This window comes from Coregonus clupeaformis, chromosome 34 (assembly GCF_020615455.1).
Source record: "Coregonus clupeaformis isolate EN_2021a chromosome 34, ASM2061545v1, whole genome shotgun sequence".
Taxonomy (NCBI): domain Eukaryota; kingdom Metazoa; phylum Chordata; class Actinopteri; order Salmoniformes; family Salmonidae; genus Coregonus; species Coregonus clupeaformis.
The window spans coordinates 18,263,567-18,280,508 of record NC_059225.1 but is presented as its reverse complement, the minus strand read 5'-3'; the positions used below and the strand labels follow the sequence as shown (position 1 = coordinate 18,280,508).

The window sequence follows — 16,942 nt, the reverse complement described above, 5'->3', positions numbered from 1 at the left end:
CAGAAAACACACACACACACACACACACACACACACAAAAGAGAGTGAGCCTGCAGCTAAGTCTCTTTAGTTTAATGAATATGAGACAGAAGATATGAGACAGCACACAAATTACAGCTCAAACACACTCACACACTCACTCACACACACACACACTCACACATTCACTCACACACACACACCATCACTCACCCACACACTCACTCACTCACACACACACACACACACTCACTCACACACTCACCTGCTGACTCACACACTCACTCACTCACTCACTCATACACACACACAGACTCACACACTCACACACACACTTAAACACTCACTCTCACACTCACTCACTCACACTCTCAATCACACACACACTCACACACTCACACACTCACACACTAACACACTCACTCACACAATCACACACTCACTCACTCACTCACTCACTTACACACTCACACACTCACACACTCACTCACACATTCACACCCATCACTCACACACTCACACATTCACTCACACACACTCACACACACACTCACACACACACTCACACACTCACACACTCATTCACTCACTCACACACTCACATACTCACACACTCATACTCTCACTCTCTCACTCACACACTAACTTACACACTCACACTCACTCACACACTCACACACACACACACACACACACACAAACACATACACACACGCTCATTCACTCACTCACACACTCACACACTCACTCACACACTCTCACACACATACACACACACACTCACTCACACACTCACACACTCACTCACTCACTCACTCACTCACACACTCACTCACTCGCACACACACACACACTCACACACACTTATACACTCACTCACACACTCACTCACTCACACACTCACACATTCACTCACACACACACACACACTCACTCTCCCTCTCTTTCGCTCTCTTTGTCTGTCTAGCGGTGTTTGAACAGAGTTGTGAGGCGTATAAACACCTGGGCAGATCTTCAGACACATACTGGATAGATCCGGATGGGAGTGGACCACTCGGACCTTTCAAAGTCAACTGCAACATGACAGGTGTGTTTGTGTGAACAGACCCAGTTCAGAACTGATGACAATAAGGGCTTTAAGTCCATTGCGTTACAGAGAACACCAGTCATTTGAGAACACTCCCACATTTTTCGACTTTATTATTAGAAGTCTTTCCATGCCTTGCAACATGAAAGGTAAAGAGACCAAAGGATTACAAAAATAAAGTTCTGTACATCGTAAAAATGTAGTCCTCTAACTCCTTCAATAAACCATGAAGGAACAGAGGCCAGGCAGACAGAGAGCACTGAGTTTTCTATTCCAGTCCAGGTCTGACCCCAAGGACCTGAGATGACAAGATGCCCTCTCTTCTTCTCTCCTCTTTTTATTTAAGGCCTAGCACATCTTAACCTGTTAGTTGCCAAGGCAACTTGGTTCTGCGGCTACAGCTTTTGACATTTATCTGTGACCACCAAACACACACAAACACACAAACACATACACACACGTAAACACACACACACTAGCCTTGACCATATATCAGATAAACCATGGCACCACAGCTTCTCATATATTATAAGAATACAGTACCTTCAGAGAGTATTCACACCCCTTGATTTTTTCCACACTTTGTTGTCTTACAGCCTGAATTTAAAATTGATTAAATTGAGATTGTGTTTCACTGGCCTACACACATTACCCCATAATGTCAAAGTGAAATTATGTTTTTTTAAATTTTTACAAATTAATTACAAATAAAAAGCTGAAATATCTTGAGTCAATAAGTATTGCCTTTTGTTATGGAAAGCCTCAATAAGTTTAGGATTAAAAATGTGCTTAACAAGTCACATAATAAATTGCATGGACTCAGTCTATGTGCAATAATAGTTTTAACATGATTTTTGAATGACTGCCTCATCTCTGTACCCCACACATACAATTATCTTTAAGGTTCCTCAGTCGAGCATTGTATTTCAAACACAGATTCAACCACAAAGACCAGGGACGTTTTCCAATGCCTCGCAAAGAAGGGCACCTATTGGTAGTTTTGAGAGAAAATAAAATCAGGCATTGAATATCCCTTTGAGCATTGTGAAATTACACTTTGGATGGTGTATCAATACACCCAGTCACTACAAAGATACAGGCGTCCTTCCTAACTCAATTGCCGGAGAGGAAGGAAACCACTCAGGGATTTCACCATGATGCCAATGGTGACTTTAAAACAGTTAAAGAGTTTAATGGCTGTGATTGGAGAAAACTGAGGATGGATCAACAACGTTGTAGTTACTCCACAATACTAACCTAAATGACAGAGTGAAAATAAGGAAGCCTGTACAGAATAAAAATATTCCAAAACATGCATCCTGTTTGCAATAAGGCACTAAAGTAAAAATGCAAAAAATGTGGCAAAGAAATTAACTTTATGTCCTGATTACAAAGCATTATGTTTGGGGCAAATCCAACACAACACATCACTGAGTACCACTCTTCATATTTTCAAGCATGGTGGTGGCTGCATCATGTTATGGGTATGCTTTTCATTGGCAAGGACTTGTGAGTTTTTTTTAGGATAAAAATAAAAGGAATAGAGCTAAGCACAGGCAAAATCCTAGAGGAAAACCTGGTTCAGTCTGCTTTCCAACAGACACTTGGAGACAAATTCACCTTTCAGCAGGACAATAACCTAAAACACAAGGCCAAATATACACTGGAGTTTCTTACCATCACAACATTGAATGTTCCTGAGTGGCCTAGTTACAGTTTTGACTTAAATTGGATAATAAAAATATATGGCAGGACTTGAAAATGGCTGTCTAGCATAGATCAACAACCAACTTGACAGAGCTTGAGGAATTGTATGTGCAAATATTGTATAATCCAGGTGTGCAGCGCTCTTAGAGACTTACCCAGAAGGACTCACAGCTGTAATCGCTACAAAAGGTGATTCTAACATGTATTGACTCAGGGGTATGAATACTTATGTAAATTAGATATTTCTGTATTTCATTTTCAATACATTTGGGAAAAAATTGTAAAAACATGTTTTCACTTTGTCATTTTGAATTCTGGCTGTAATACAACAAAATGTGGAATAAGTCAAGGGGTATCAACACTTTCTGAAGGCACTGTATATTTTAAGAGCTTTCATTGAATCACCTTTTTTAGAGCTACGCTTTATCGCTCTCTCTTTCCCTCTCTCTTTCTCTGTCTCTCTCTCCTTTTCTCTCTCTTTCTCTCTTTCTCTCTCTCTTTCTATTTTCTCTCACTCTCTCATTCTCTCTCTTTCTTTCTCTCTCTCAGAAGACAAGGTGTGGACTACAGTGGTAAATAATCTACCAGCCCAGACCTCAGTGACCGGGTCTAGCAGAGAGAGACGCACTGTGCTGCAACTCAACTACAGCGCCTCTATGGAACAGGTACACACGCGCGCACACACACACACACACACACACACATACTGTACAGGCAGACACACAAACAAGTACACACAGAATTCAATGGCTGTTCATTGAGTCTTTCAGTTAAGTCTTTTATCCCACCCTACTCTCTTTAACCTTGTGGACATTTTCATTGATTACTGACTTGTATGTGTTTGTGTGTGTGTTTGTGTGTGTGACTGTGTCTGTGTGCATACGTGCGTGTGCGTGCATGTGTGTGTTTGTAACAGGTCACGGCAATTACCACCAGTGCAGAACACTGTCAACAACATGTGTCGTACGCCTGCATCATGTCCCGACTGCTCAACACACCCGGTAACACAATGTTCTATTCTTCTATACTGCGGTGTTCTATTCTTCTATACAGCAGTGTTCTATTCTTCTATACAGCAGTGTTCTATTCTTCTATACAGCAGTGTTCTATTCTTCTATACAGCAGTGTTCTATTCTTCTATACAGCAGAGTTCTATTCTTCTATACAGCAGTGTTCTATTATTCTATACTGCGGTGTTCTATTCTTCTATACAGCAGTGTTCTATTCTTCTATACTGCAGTGTTCTATTCTTCTATACTGCAGTGTTCTATTCTTCTATATTTGTTCTTCTTCTACTGCTTGGGCTCAACTATCAGTCTGATGTGTGCTCATCCTCACTTACAGTGCATTCAAAAGTATTCAGATCCCTTGACTTTTTCCACATTTTGTTATGTTACGTTCCTTATTATAAAATTGATTAAATTGTTTTTTTTCCTCATCAATCTACACACAATACCCCATAATGACAAAGCGAAAACCGGTTTTTATAAATTTTTGCACATTTATAAAAAACTAAACACTTTAATATCACATTTGCATAAGTATTAAGACCCTTTACTCAGTACTTTGTTGAAGCACCTTTGGCAGCGATTACAGCCTCGAGTCTTCTTGGGTATGACGCTACAAGCTTGGCACACCTGTATTTGGGGAGTTACTCGCGTTCTTCTCTGCAGATCCTCTCAAGCTCTGTCAGGTTGGATGGGGAGCGTCGCTGCACAGCTATTTTCAGGTCTCTCCAGAGATGTTTGATCGGGTTCAAGTCCGGGCTCTGGCTGGGCCACTTAAGGACATTCAGAGATTTGTCCCGAAGCCACACCTGCGTTGTCTTGGCTGTGTGCTTAGGGTTGTTGTCCTGTTGGAAGGTGAACCTTCATCCCAGTCTGAGGTCCTGAGCGCTCTGGGCAGGTTTTCATCAAGGATCTCTGTACTTTGCTCCGTTCATCTTTCCCTCGATCCTGACTAGTCTCCCAGTCCCTGCTGCTGAAAAACATCCCCACAGCATGATGCTGCCACCACCATGCTTCACCATACGGATGGTGCCAGGTTTCTTCAAGACATGACGCTTTGCATTCAGGCTAAAGAGTTCAATCTTGGTTTCATCAGACCAGAGAATCTTGTTTCTCATGTTCTGAGAGTCCTTTAAGTGAGGAGTGGCTTCCGTCTGGCCCCTCTACCATAAAGGCCTGATTGGTGAAGTGCTGCAGAGATGGTTGTCCTTCTGGAAGGTTCTCCCATCTCCACAGAGGAACTCTGGAGCTCTGTCAGAGTGACCATCAGGTTCTTGGTCACCTCCCTGACCAAGGCCCTTCTCCCCCGATTGCGCAGTTTGGCCGGGCGGCCAGCTCTAGGAAGAGTCTTGGTGGTTCCAAACTTCTTCCATTTAATAATGATGGAGGCCACTGTGTTCTTGGGGACTTTCAATGCTGCAGAAACGTTTTGGTACCCTTCCCCAGATCTGTGCCTTAACACAATCCTGTCTCGGAGCTCTATGGACAATTCCTTCGACCTCATGGCTTGGTTTTTGCTCTGACATGCACTGTCAACTGTGGGACCTTATATAGACAGGTGTGTGCCTTTCCAAATCATGGCCAATCAATTGAATATACCACAGGTGGACTCCAATCAAGTTGTAGAAACATCTCAAGGATGATCAATGGAAACCACCTGAGTTCAATTTCGAGTCTCATAGCGAAGGGTCTGAATACTTATTTAAATAAGGTATTTCTGTTTTTTATTTGTAATACATTTGCAAACATTTCTAAAAACCTGTTTTCACTTTGTCATTATGGGGTATTGTTTGTAGATTGATGAGGGAAACATTTTTTAAAATCATTTTAGAATATGGTTGTAACATAACAAAATGTGGAAAACATCAAGGGGTCTGAATACTTTCCGAATGCACTGTATGTAGTGGGGTCATCTGAGTAGTGAGAGGGAGTGGTGTTTCTCCCCCTCCCTCCCCATCTCTCCCCCTGTTAGATCGTCACCCCTTTGGACAACCCGCTAATTAACATCTGATTATCCTATCCGTCTTTCTGCACTTTAATGTTCGACAAACAAAAGCTTTTGTTCAAGGTTGCTGCAGTCTTCTGCCCTGCTGGACTCCAAGATGAATTCCAACATTGAAATATTCACTCATGTAATTAAATATGCTCAAGGCCCTGTCTGTCTCTCATTGTGTTATTTAAAGAAGAGCCCAGCCAATGATGAGACTTTCAGTGTGTCAGGAGGAAAGAAACTAAAGATTAGATGATGGAGAGAAGGACTGATACATAATGGCAGTGTGTGGGGGTGGGATGAAATGTCTCTCTTGCTCTTTCTCTCTCTCTCTCTCTCTCTTTCTCTTTCTCTCTCTTTCTCTCTCTCTCTTTCTCTTTCTCTCTCTCTCTTTCTCTCTCTCTCTCTCTCTCTCTCTCTCTCTCTCTCGCTCTCTCTCTCTTTCTCTCTCTCTCTCTCTCTCTCTCTCTCTCTTTCTCTCTCTTTCTCTCTTCTCTCTCACTGTACGTAACTCTCTGATTCACACACACACACACATACACACACATGCTCCTGTCTGTTAACTTTCATCTGAGTAGGAACAAACACAGCTCGGAAATGAACTAACATTTCCGCAAGGTTGAACCATGATTTTACAGAGATTAACATTGTGTGTCTGTGTGTGTGTTCTTTCAACCAACTATAAAATTCCTTTAGGTGAGATATGATGTGTGTCTTTCAAGGCAACAACATTAACAACAACACTTCTGTGGAAGTCGGGAAAGAACATAAGTAATGTGTAACCCTAACCATAACCCACTGAGCAAAAACTGGTTGAATCAACACTGTTTCCACATCATTTCAACAACAAAACATTCAGGGCTCTATTTTAACAAACCTAAATCAATGGTAAATCTAAGCGCTGGCATTAGTGCTATAGGTCTGGGGGTGTGCCAGTAATATTTTTGCTATTTTCATAGACGGAATTATGAGCGCAATAGCTGGCGATGGCACGAAAGGGATGGGTTTTGATTAAAAAAAACGTCCCATTAGCGCTGCATGAAATTGTCGCTTTTGCGCTTGTTTTTAAGGACACACCTCAAATATTGCCACCCCTCCCCTCAGTGAAAAGAAGCTGATGTTAGACAGGTAAATTGTAGAACCTGGCGTTAGGGCTGGAAAATGCCAGTGCGGCAGTTTTTACATGACAAAATTGAAAACTAACATGCGTTTGACAGTTGCGCCTCCTTAGCACCAGCCGAAAATAGAGCCCTCAGTGTGATGACGTTGAATCAACGTGGAAAACTGATTGGATTTGCAAAAAGTCATCAAAGTAAGGGAATTTCAAAAAAACATAATATATATCTACTATTTTTTTATGTTGAATTTACGTTAGTTGACAACTCAACCAAATGTAAATCAAAACTAGACGTTGAAATTACGTCTGTGCCCAGTGGGAAGTAATCTACTTTCCCTCCCTCCCTCCCCTCCCCTCTCTCTCTCTCTCTTTAACCAATGATCAGGGTTGCTGTACCATCCAGTTGAGTCTGAATTGAAAATTGAAAATGTTAGATGGGATTTTCTAGGGTTTCTAAAGTATGTCATTCCAGTGAGGTGCGTTGGTGTGAATAGTAATGCTGAGATGCAGAACAGTGAGAAGCAGAATAATATAAGGCTAAGTCAGGGTAAAGTAAGAGACAGAATTGATTAATCCATTCTCTCTCAGAATCCAGGGATGTAGAGAGCAGAGGCTGTGGCTAGAGGGGGAAGGAAGAGACCTGGCTTGAAGAGTTGTTGCCTTATTTTCTGACCCATTACATCAGTGTACTTGTTTTAGTTTTATTATTTATATAGTTTTCGTTTTACAGACACCAGAAAGAATACTACATTATAAAACGATTGTTCCCCTATTTTTTGTCATTTGAATCTACACAGCAGCTGTAGCATAAGGAGAACAGAGTGGTTTTGTGCCTTGTGGAGTGGAAAATAGCACGCAGTCTCACTCACAAGTAAATGATTGCGAAATGATACTGTGTCATTTACAATGGGTTCTGGCTGGATGTGAAGTGGTGGTTTATATTGTTGCTGCCACCGATACAGATCCTGAGCTACCATTCCTCTACAATAGGTTTTGATATCCACTACAGAGCTAAGCTTTTTGACCCGCTTCAAACAACCTCTGTGGAGATCGAAGGGTAGAAGATTGTGTGCGTGCGTGGGGGGGTGCATGTTTACATGCGTACATGCGCGCATGTGTGTGTCAGTGTGTGTGTACTCTCTGCTCCTGCTAACACAGTTCTCTACAGGGTGCCGAGCCTCTGCGCTTTACTGAAATAGCCTCCTAACTGCTTCATCCATATCAGTTATGGAATTATCATATCCCCCCCAACACACACACATACAGAGACTCCTTCATCCATCAGTTGTGAAATTATCATAATCCAGATATGGGAGACTGGCGCCGTGTGGGGGGGCTAAAGACTCAGATTAGACTCACAGCATGACCTATGTACAAGTGTGTGTGTGTGTGTGTGTGTGTGTGTGTGTGTGTGTGTGTGTGTGTGTGTGTGTGCAAGTATGTGTGTGAGGTGCAAAACCATTTTCATCTGAGGTGGGAGAGGTTGATGAATTGCAAAAAAGAAAGGAGGTGAAATACCGCTTTCTCTCTCTCTTCCTCCCAGCGGCCAATGCCGGTCGCTAGCTGGGTTAGCCTCAGTGAAGCTCCAGGGATAGGGAGGCTGGCAGGCCTCACCCTGTCTCCCTCAAGGCCCCATACTTAATCTCAATAAGCTGCCTGTCTTTTCCGCTTGTGAAGGAGTGAGGCAAAATAGACAGGTTGGCATTTATTGAGATTACTCATGTACTGGAGGCAGCTCTGCAGAGTGGTCACTAGCTGGCACAGCCACAACGTCATGAGGTCTGATACCAACAGGCTCAGAGACAGTTTTAATCTACAAGCCATTAGACGGCTGAACAGTTGAACTGGACTGACCACTTGAATTGACTCTCCGCACCTTAGAACACATGCACTCACTTACGCACGCACACACACACACACACACACACACACACACTCACACACACATTCATGCTACACACACATCACAACTGCTGCTACCAGACTCTTATTTACTATTCCTAATAATGCACAATTTAAACACTTGCCCCCAATGCCCCCTTCCCTGATACATGTGTAAATATTGGACTATAAATTGTGCCTTCCTGTATGCCTTACTTTATGTTTGCATTATTATCTCTTACTATTTCTTATTGTTGTTGCACTGTTGAGAAGGAACCTGCAAGTTGTGACGAGTACTGAGGATACGAAGAGGCAGGACGCAGACGCAGGAATCAACAATGTAAAGGTTTACTTAACACTGAGCAAGAGAACACCAAAGAGCGAGTACACGACACTAACAATCACACACAACACAACACTGAACAGTCCAGGGCTATATAGGGGTGGTGATGAGATGAAACCGGTGGCTCAGTAGACCGGCAAATCAGAGTGCCAGTGGGGAGCAACGGGAGAAGACGTGACAGTAAACCCCCCTCCCCCCCCCCGGACCCGGACCCGGACCCGCGGCTCCTGCCGAAGGACGTCGCCGGCCAGGAGGACAACCCAGAGGATGAGGAGCGGGCCAGTCAGGGCGGCAAAGGTGGAAGTCCCGAATTAGGTTGGGGTCCAGATCGTCTCCAGCCGGAACCTAGCTCCTCTCCTCAGGACCATACCCCTCCCAGTCCACCAGGTAATGGAGCCGTCCCACAACGGAACCTGGAGTCCAGCAGGTCCATCACCGAATACGCTGGACTCCCTTCAATGTCCAGGGGCGGAGGGGGCATACCCAGGGGGACGGCATCCGCCAGAGGACCAGGAACCACTGGCCTGAGGAGAGACACATGAAAAGTGGGTGAGACACGGTAGTGAGGGGAAAGGAGCAGCCTGTATGATTCCTCATTAATCTGCCGGAGGACCTTAAACGACCCCACAAACCGGGGTCTCAGTTTCTTGCAGGGCAGGCAGAGAGGGAGGTTTTTAGTGGACAGCCAGACCCGATCACCAGGCTGGAATATGGGGGCTTCACTGCGGTGGCGGTCGCCTTGGTCCTTCTGCCAATGAATGGCCCTCTGGTGATGGATATGGGCGGCGTCCCAGAACTGTCCGGCCCTGTGGAACCACTCGTCGACAGCGGGCACATCGGTCTGGCTGGGTGTCCAAGGGGCCAGGGCCGGCTGGTACCCCAGGACACACTGGAAGGGAGTGAGCCCCGTGGAGGAGTGAACGAGGGAGTTCTGGGCATATTCTGCCCAGGGAAGAAAACTCGCCCACTCACCCTGCCGGTCATGACAGTGGCAACGAAGAAACCTCCCCAGCTCCTGGTTCATGCGCTCCACCTTCCCATTCGACTGAGGCCTATACCCGGAAGTGAGGCTGGCCGTGACCCCGATCTTCTCCAGGAAAGCTTTCCACACTCGGGAGGTGAATTGGGGGCCACGGTCCAAGATGATTTCCTCCGGAAGTCCATAATGCCGGAAGACCTGTTGGAACAGAAGGAAGACCAGTTAGTGGCAAAAAACGGCATGATTTGGAGAACCGATCTACGACCGCCAGGACTGTGGTGAAGCCGTCAGAATGTGGGAGGTCGGTGACAAAGTCTATGGACAGGTGTGGCCAAGGTCGCTGAGGCACTGGGAGAGGAACTAGTTTGCCTGCTGGGGCGTTCCCAAGACGATCCGGTGAAGGGGTGACGTGACGATGTGGAAGGACAGCTCCTTGTGGTGCTCCGGTAGTGTGTGAATGGTGATGGTGATGGGGAGAGTGACATGCGTAATGGTGCCTGATCCAAGTGGTTTATTGTCCAGCGAGGTGACGTGTAGCGGAGAAGGCAGTGGCACGGTGGGAAAACCCCATTCAGAGACCAGCTCCCTATCTAAAAGGTTCCCTGCTGATCCGGAATCTATCATTGCCGTGGAAAGAGAAGAGAAGGAAGAACCATTCACAGTTAGGTGGGCCAAGGTGGGCCACCAGCATTTTTGTGAGAGAGAATGTAGGGTGCGCGTAATACCGGAGTGCCCTGCCGTAAGGGTGGTGTGTGCCCAGATCAGCAGGCAGTCACAGACCCTGGTGGGTACATACACGCGCCCCGGAGGGGTGTTGGCAGGCGCTGGGTCCTCCTGACCGCCAGGCAGATGTCTTCGTCCACATCCCAAACAACAGGTGCCACGATGAGAGACGGAGGCAGGATAGGACCCCCCCCAGATCCTTCCTCTCTCCGGTATGGTGCATCCTGGAGAGTGTGTCGGCTTTCACATTCTGGGATCCTGGGCGGTAGGACAGAATAACCTGAAAGCGAGTAAGAAATTGGGCCCACCTGGCTTGACGAGAGTTCATCCGTTTCGCTGCCCGTATGTGCTCCAAATTCCGGTGGTCAGTGAGAATCCGAAATGGATGGACTGTGCCTCCAGCCAGTGTCTCCATTCCTCCAGAGCGAGGACCACCGCCAACAGCTCCCTGTCTCCAACTCCAAAGTTCCTCTCTGCGGGGGTAAGCTTTTTAGAGAAAAAGGGATACATTTTCTCTGGCTTACCTTGCCGCTGGGAGAGGACCCCACCCACGCCCTCCTCAGATGCGTCCACCAGAGTGCAGTTCTCTAGTTAATACCGTTTTTTTCAATTGTTTAAGCACAATTTTGAAAACAGGGCCCGGTTTGTCAAAACACTACACACAATTAGCACAACCCTACACCAAAGTAGCACAACACTTCAGATAATTTGCAAAATGGAACACTTTGGTCAAAACTATACACGACTTCATAAAAACAATATTTTGTTACCATACGAAACACACACATTTCATATGACTTCAATCTTTTTGAACCAGTTACACACTGCTGTTGCAAACCTAAAACACTTTTAGCAAGTCTAATTCTCAGTGATTAGACTACTGTAAATGAAGTACACAGAGAAAGTACAACTATACAAACACTACACAAGACCAATGCTGCAGACTGAGGAAAATATCATTTATTTCTCTCCATATACCCAAATCAGTCAACATGTCAACATGGAGAATCACAACAAAACATGTCCCAATTTTCATGCTACTACAGTAGTGTGCATAACACTGTTAGCTCAGCAAACAACAGACAAACGTAAAATACTGTATCCAGTACAGGTTACAATTAAAGTAAATAACAACAACAACAAACATAAAAAATAATCTGAAAAAAACTGACAATATTGTACAGAAAATACTACAGTAAACATACTATACATTATCTCTTCGCCTAGCTGGATCTGGCCAGAGAATTTCATCAACATCACAAGCAATATCCTCATTAGCAAGACCGCGCTGGAAGAACCGTCTTGAATGTCGAATCCATCCTTGCACAGCTGCGGCGTCAACTTGGTCACAGGCGTCCTCCATGGCCTGAATGAGGGTACCTGAGCCTGGGGCTGGAGATCGTAAACCTTCCACCGCCATGCAGAGAAAAACTCTTCGATAGGGTTTAGAAACGGAGAGTATAGTGGAAGGTATAGTACTGTCAACTGTGGATGGTGTTGAAGCCAGTTCTGGACCAAAGCAGAGTGGTGGAATGACACATTGTCCCAGATGACAGTGTATTGCATCTGGTGCATTTCATTACCTGCTGTGACGATGTGGTGCAATCGGTCCAAAAATGCGAGAATGTAAGGTGTGTTGTAAGGGCCCATTTTGGCATGACGGAGGAGAACCCCATGCTGTGAAATGGCAGCGCAAAGGGTGATGTTACCCCCACATTGCCCTGGGACATTGATTATAGCCCTGTGGCCAATGATATTTCTGTCTCTCTTTCTTGCTTTTGTGAGGTTGAACCCTGCCTCATCATTATATATGAATTCATGCAGGATTTCCTCAGCATCCATCTGCAAAACTCTCTGAAATACAGTGAAATATTGTGTAGTTCAGGATAGGTCTAATATTTTTTTATTTTATTTTTTTATTTTATTTTGTCATTTAGCAGACGCTCTTATCCAGAGCGACTTACAGGAGCAATTCGGGTTAAGTGCCTTGCTCAAGGGCACATCGACAGATTTTTCACCTAGTCGGCTCGGGGATTAGAACCAGCGACCTTTCGGTTACTGGCACAACGCTCTTAACCACTAAGCTACCTGCCGCCGGAGTATACAGTCAATGTAAAAAAGTAATGTGTGCAGTATGAACAATACAAACCTCCACATACTCATGCCGCAGCCATTTTACCCTCTCTGAATTCCGCTCAAAAGGCACTCGATAAAGTTGTTTCATTTGAACCTGATGTCTTTTCAGGATGCGTGCCAGTGTTGACTGAGAGACCTGATGGACATTATTGAAAATTGCATGGTCACCGATAATGTTGGCTTGTAGTTCTCTGAGCCTGATAGCATTATTGGCCAAAACCATGTTTACAGTTTTTGCTTATTGCTTACACACTTTTTGCAGAATTTGGCTCATTATGTCAAAACTCAACACACAAGCCAATCAGACATAGCACTTGGAGATTAACAACTCACATATATGCCAAAATGAAACACTGCAATCAAAACTTAACACTCCTTTCTAAAAATGAAATTCTTGCAACAAAACTATACACACAAGCAACATTTGAATTACTCTTTCATATCACCAGCAACACACTGATGGGCTTTATATAAAACACTGCAGTCTTTGTGTTTCTATTTTTATTGTCATTTTATTGTCATTGTCTTCTGTAAAACTCAAAAGTAGAATTTCTGCAGAAATCAAACAGTATTTACAAAAAGATTTTTACAAAAAAACAAACATTCTTACAGAAATTCTTAACATCAAATTTAGCAACAAAACAAAAGTAAAAAAACAAAACAATTACTGGATAAATTGCTATTGGGGGAAAAAACATATACTTGTTTTGTGTGTGTGTGCGTGTGTGTGTGCGTGTGCGTGTGTGTGGTGGGGGGCGGGGGGGCTTATGGATCACGCCTTCTGTTCGGATCTGGCCACATGACCTCGTCAACATCACAGGCGATGTCCTCGCGGGCTAGGCATCGGGGAAAATATCGCCTTGTGTGCCGAATCCACCCTTGGATTGATCCCACCTCAATGTCTCCACATGCCTCTTCCATTGCTTGCAGAAGAGTCATGCGGGCATGTGGTTGCCGATCATATACTTTCCACCGCCACGCTGAAAATAATTCCTCGATTGCATTCAGAAAGGGGCTGTAAGGGGGCAGGTATAAAACTGTGAAATGATTATGGTTGTTGAACCAATCTCGGACCAGAGCAGCCCGGTGGAAACTAACATTATCCCAGATGACAACAAACCTGGGCTGCTGTGGTCTGTCCTGCACAACTGCATGTAGTTCATCTAGAAATGCAATGATCTGTCCTGTATTGTAGGGACCTAGAGTGGCATAATGATGCAGGACTCCTTGGACACTAATTGCAGCACACAAGGTGATATTTCCCCCACGCTGCCCAGGGACATTTACAACAGCCCTTTGTCCAACTACGTTACGGCCCCGACGCCTGGTTTTGGCCAGATTGAAGCCTGCCTCATCCACGTAGATGAACTCATGCGGCAGTTCGGCGGCATCAAACTCCAGAACTGTCTGTAACAGAAAATATTGAATAGTGTTACTGAAAACACATACAGTAACTACAATGTCTATATTTTCACACAAGTAGGGGCTGGGTTGGGTGGGTATAGACAAAAACTACAAGCTACAGGCAGGGCAGGTGGCAGCATAAACCCTCATTCCCACATCACAATATATAGTATGTAAAGTAAAGTGACACATACCTGCACATAATCATGGCACAGATCCTTGACCCTGACACTGTTCCTCTCAAATGGCACCCTGTACAGCTGCTTCATTCTGAAGTTATGTTTCTGTAGGATGCAACTTAGTGTAGAAATGCTGACCCTGTTGATATTGTTGAATTCATTTCCATTTGCAATTATGCGTTGTTGCAACTCACGAAGTCGGATTGCATTATTTTCTCGCACCATTTCAATGATGGCAAGCTCTTGTTGTTGAGTGAAGAGCCGTTCCCTTCCACCTTGAGGAGGTCGTCCAACCATTCTGTAGAAAATGCCACCACAAGATGTCATTGGTTAGGTTATTTTTCACATACTGTACTTTCAAACTGTACACAGTACTGCAACATCACAATGGTATTCCCTTTACATATACAGTACTTCACAGCACTACCCATTTTTGTATAGTATAGTTAGTACAGTAATACTGTAATATGATACAGAATCATGTGACACATACAGTAGGTACAGTCTGGAGTAGAAACTTGAAGATATACCTGTTCTCCAGTCGGAATGTCCTTATTATCGATGCTACTGTGTAGCGACTGAGGTTAGGGTGGACTCTTTGCCCAGCCTCCCTCATGGACAGGCCATGATTTATCACATGGTCCACCAGAGTAGCCCTGATGTCATCTGATATACGTCTCCGCACTGGTCCTCGTCCTCTTCCACGTCCTCTTCCACATCCGACTCCTCTCTCTCTTTGTCCTCCTCTTACTCTGACTCTCATTGCCTCCATGCTTGCAAAGTTCTAAAAATGGCTTACCTGAGGCCTATTTGTAGTGCTAAGGCTCAGACTGATTGGTGTTCTGTTTTCTGTGCAAGTGTTTTCAGGTGTGTATGTAAGTGCATACAATTGCCAGATGAGTTTTGCATTTTGAACAGAGTGTTTTCCCAATGATAACAGGTGATTTCGTTTTTGAACAAAGTGTCTAATGTAAGAAAACGTGTGTAGTGTTTCGCAATAAGTGTGTTACAGAATTGCAAACAAAGTGCAAAGTTGACATTGTGTTTAAGCTATGGTAACACTGTGTTTAAGGTATGCTACAAGACGTTTAGGTATTGAGGCTTTGGTCTAAGCATTCGGTTTTAGTGTGTAAGCAATGGGCAAAAACTGTATTATCTCTCTCTCTTGTTCTTGCGTGAATATGGGCCCCCTTCCTCCTTGTCGTTCCCGACCCTCAATCCTATGTAGAGAATAATACATGTAACTTACTGTACAATGTCACAGGAAGGGGTATCACAAGTGCTGATATGGTGCATACAATAAGCGGCTGATTACTGTAACTGTAGACAGATCTTCTTTTACCTGTTTTCCTGTCGAAAAGTCCTTATGACAGATGCCACTGTATGTCTGCTAAGATTTGGCTGAACTCTCAGTCCAGCCTCCCTCAGCGTCAATCCGTGGTTCACAACATGGTCCACTAGTGTTGCACGAATGTCATTTGATAAGTTTGGTCCTCTTCTTCTTTGTGCACGTTCTCCTCCTGCTTCAGGTCTTCCTCGACCTCTGGCTCGGCCTCTGCCTCTTCCTCTACCTCCTTCTCCTCCTCTGTGTACTCCTCCTCTCACCCTCACTCTTCTTCTGACTCCTTCCATTTTGGTTGAAGGCAGGTGAACCTACCTGCTGCATTTTTATAGTGCTTAAACCTGATTGGTGTGTCTACAATTTAGCAATCATGTGTTTGTGCACCTGATGGCTGTGTTTAACAGATTGGCTCATAGGTGTGGTAATTTGACAGTCAGTGCTTTGGAATTGCAAGGAAGTGACATCATGATATACTTCTGTGTCTGATGTATACAAGTGTGTTTAGTGTTTTGCAAATCACTGTGTGTAATGGTTTGTGTGTGTGTGTGTGTGTGTGTGTGTGTGTGTGTGTGTGTGTGTGTGTGTGTGTGTGTGTGTGTGTGTGTGTGTGTGTGTGTGTGTGTGTGTGTGTGTGTGTGTGTGTGTGTGTGTGTGTGTGTGTGTGCTTACATGTGGGGGTTAGGGTTAGGTTTACAATAACGGTTAGAATTAGAGTAAGGGTAAGGGGTTAGTGGTTAGTTTTAGGGTTAGGAGTTAGGTTTGGGTAAGGGTTAAGGTTGGGGATAAGGTTAGGGTTAGAGTTATGGTAAGGGTTAGGGTTAGGTTAGGAGTTAGGGAAAATAGGATTTTTAATGGAAATACATTTTAGGTCCCCACGAGGATAGAAGAACATAACCTGTGTGTGTGCATGCGTTCGTGGTGCATGTGTGTGTATGTGGTGTATATATGTCTTAGTAAGACACCTTCCCGCTTCACCTGCTTCAATCACCTCCATAGAATTACATATAGAACACATAGATCATAGGATTTCTCTGAGCGCCTCCTCTATAATGGAACAGAACATTAAAT

At 44.4% G+C, this 16,942-nt stretch overlaps 1 protein-coding gene across 1 annotated transcript in view; it reads left to right on the top strand.

Moving 5' to 3' along the window:
- Nucleotides 1–16,942, top strand: part of cntnap2a (contactin associated protein 2a) — a 195,564-nt gene that overhangs the window by 64,245 nt on the left and 114,377 nt on the right. The window contains exons 14-16 of the mRNA XM_045210319.1: nt 947–1,066; nt 3,323–3,438; nt 3,690–3,774. Of these exons, the coding sequence (XP_045066254.1) occupies nt 947–1,066; nt 3,323–3,438; nt 3,690–3,774 (321 nt within the window). The remainder of the gene's footprint in view (nt 1–946; nt 1,067–3,322; nt 3,439–3,689; nt 3,775–16,942) is intronic.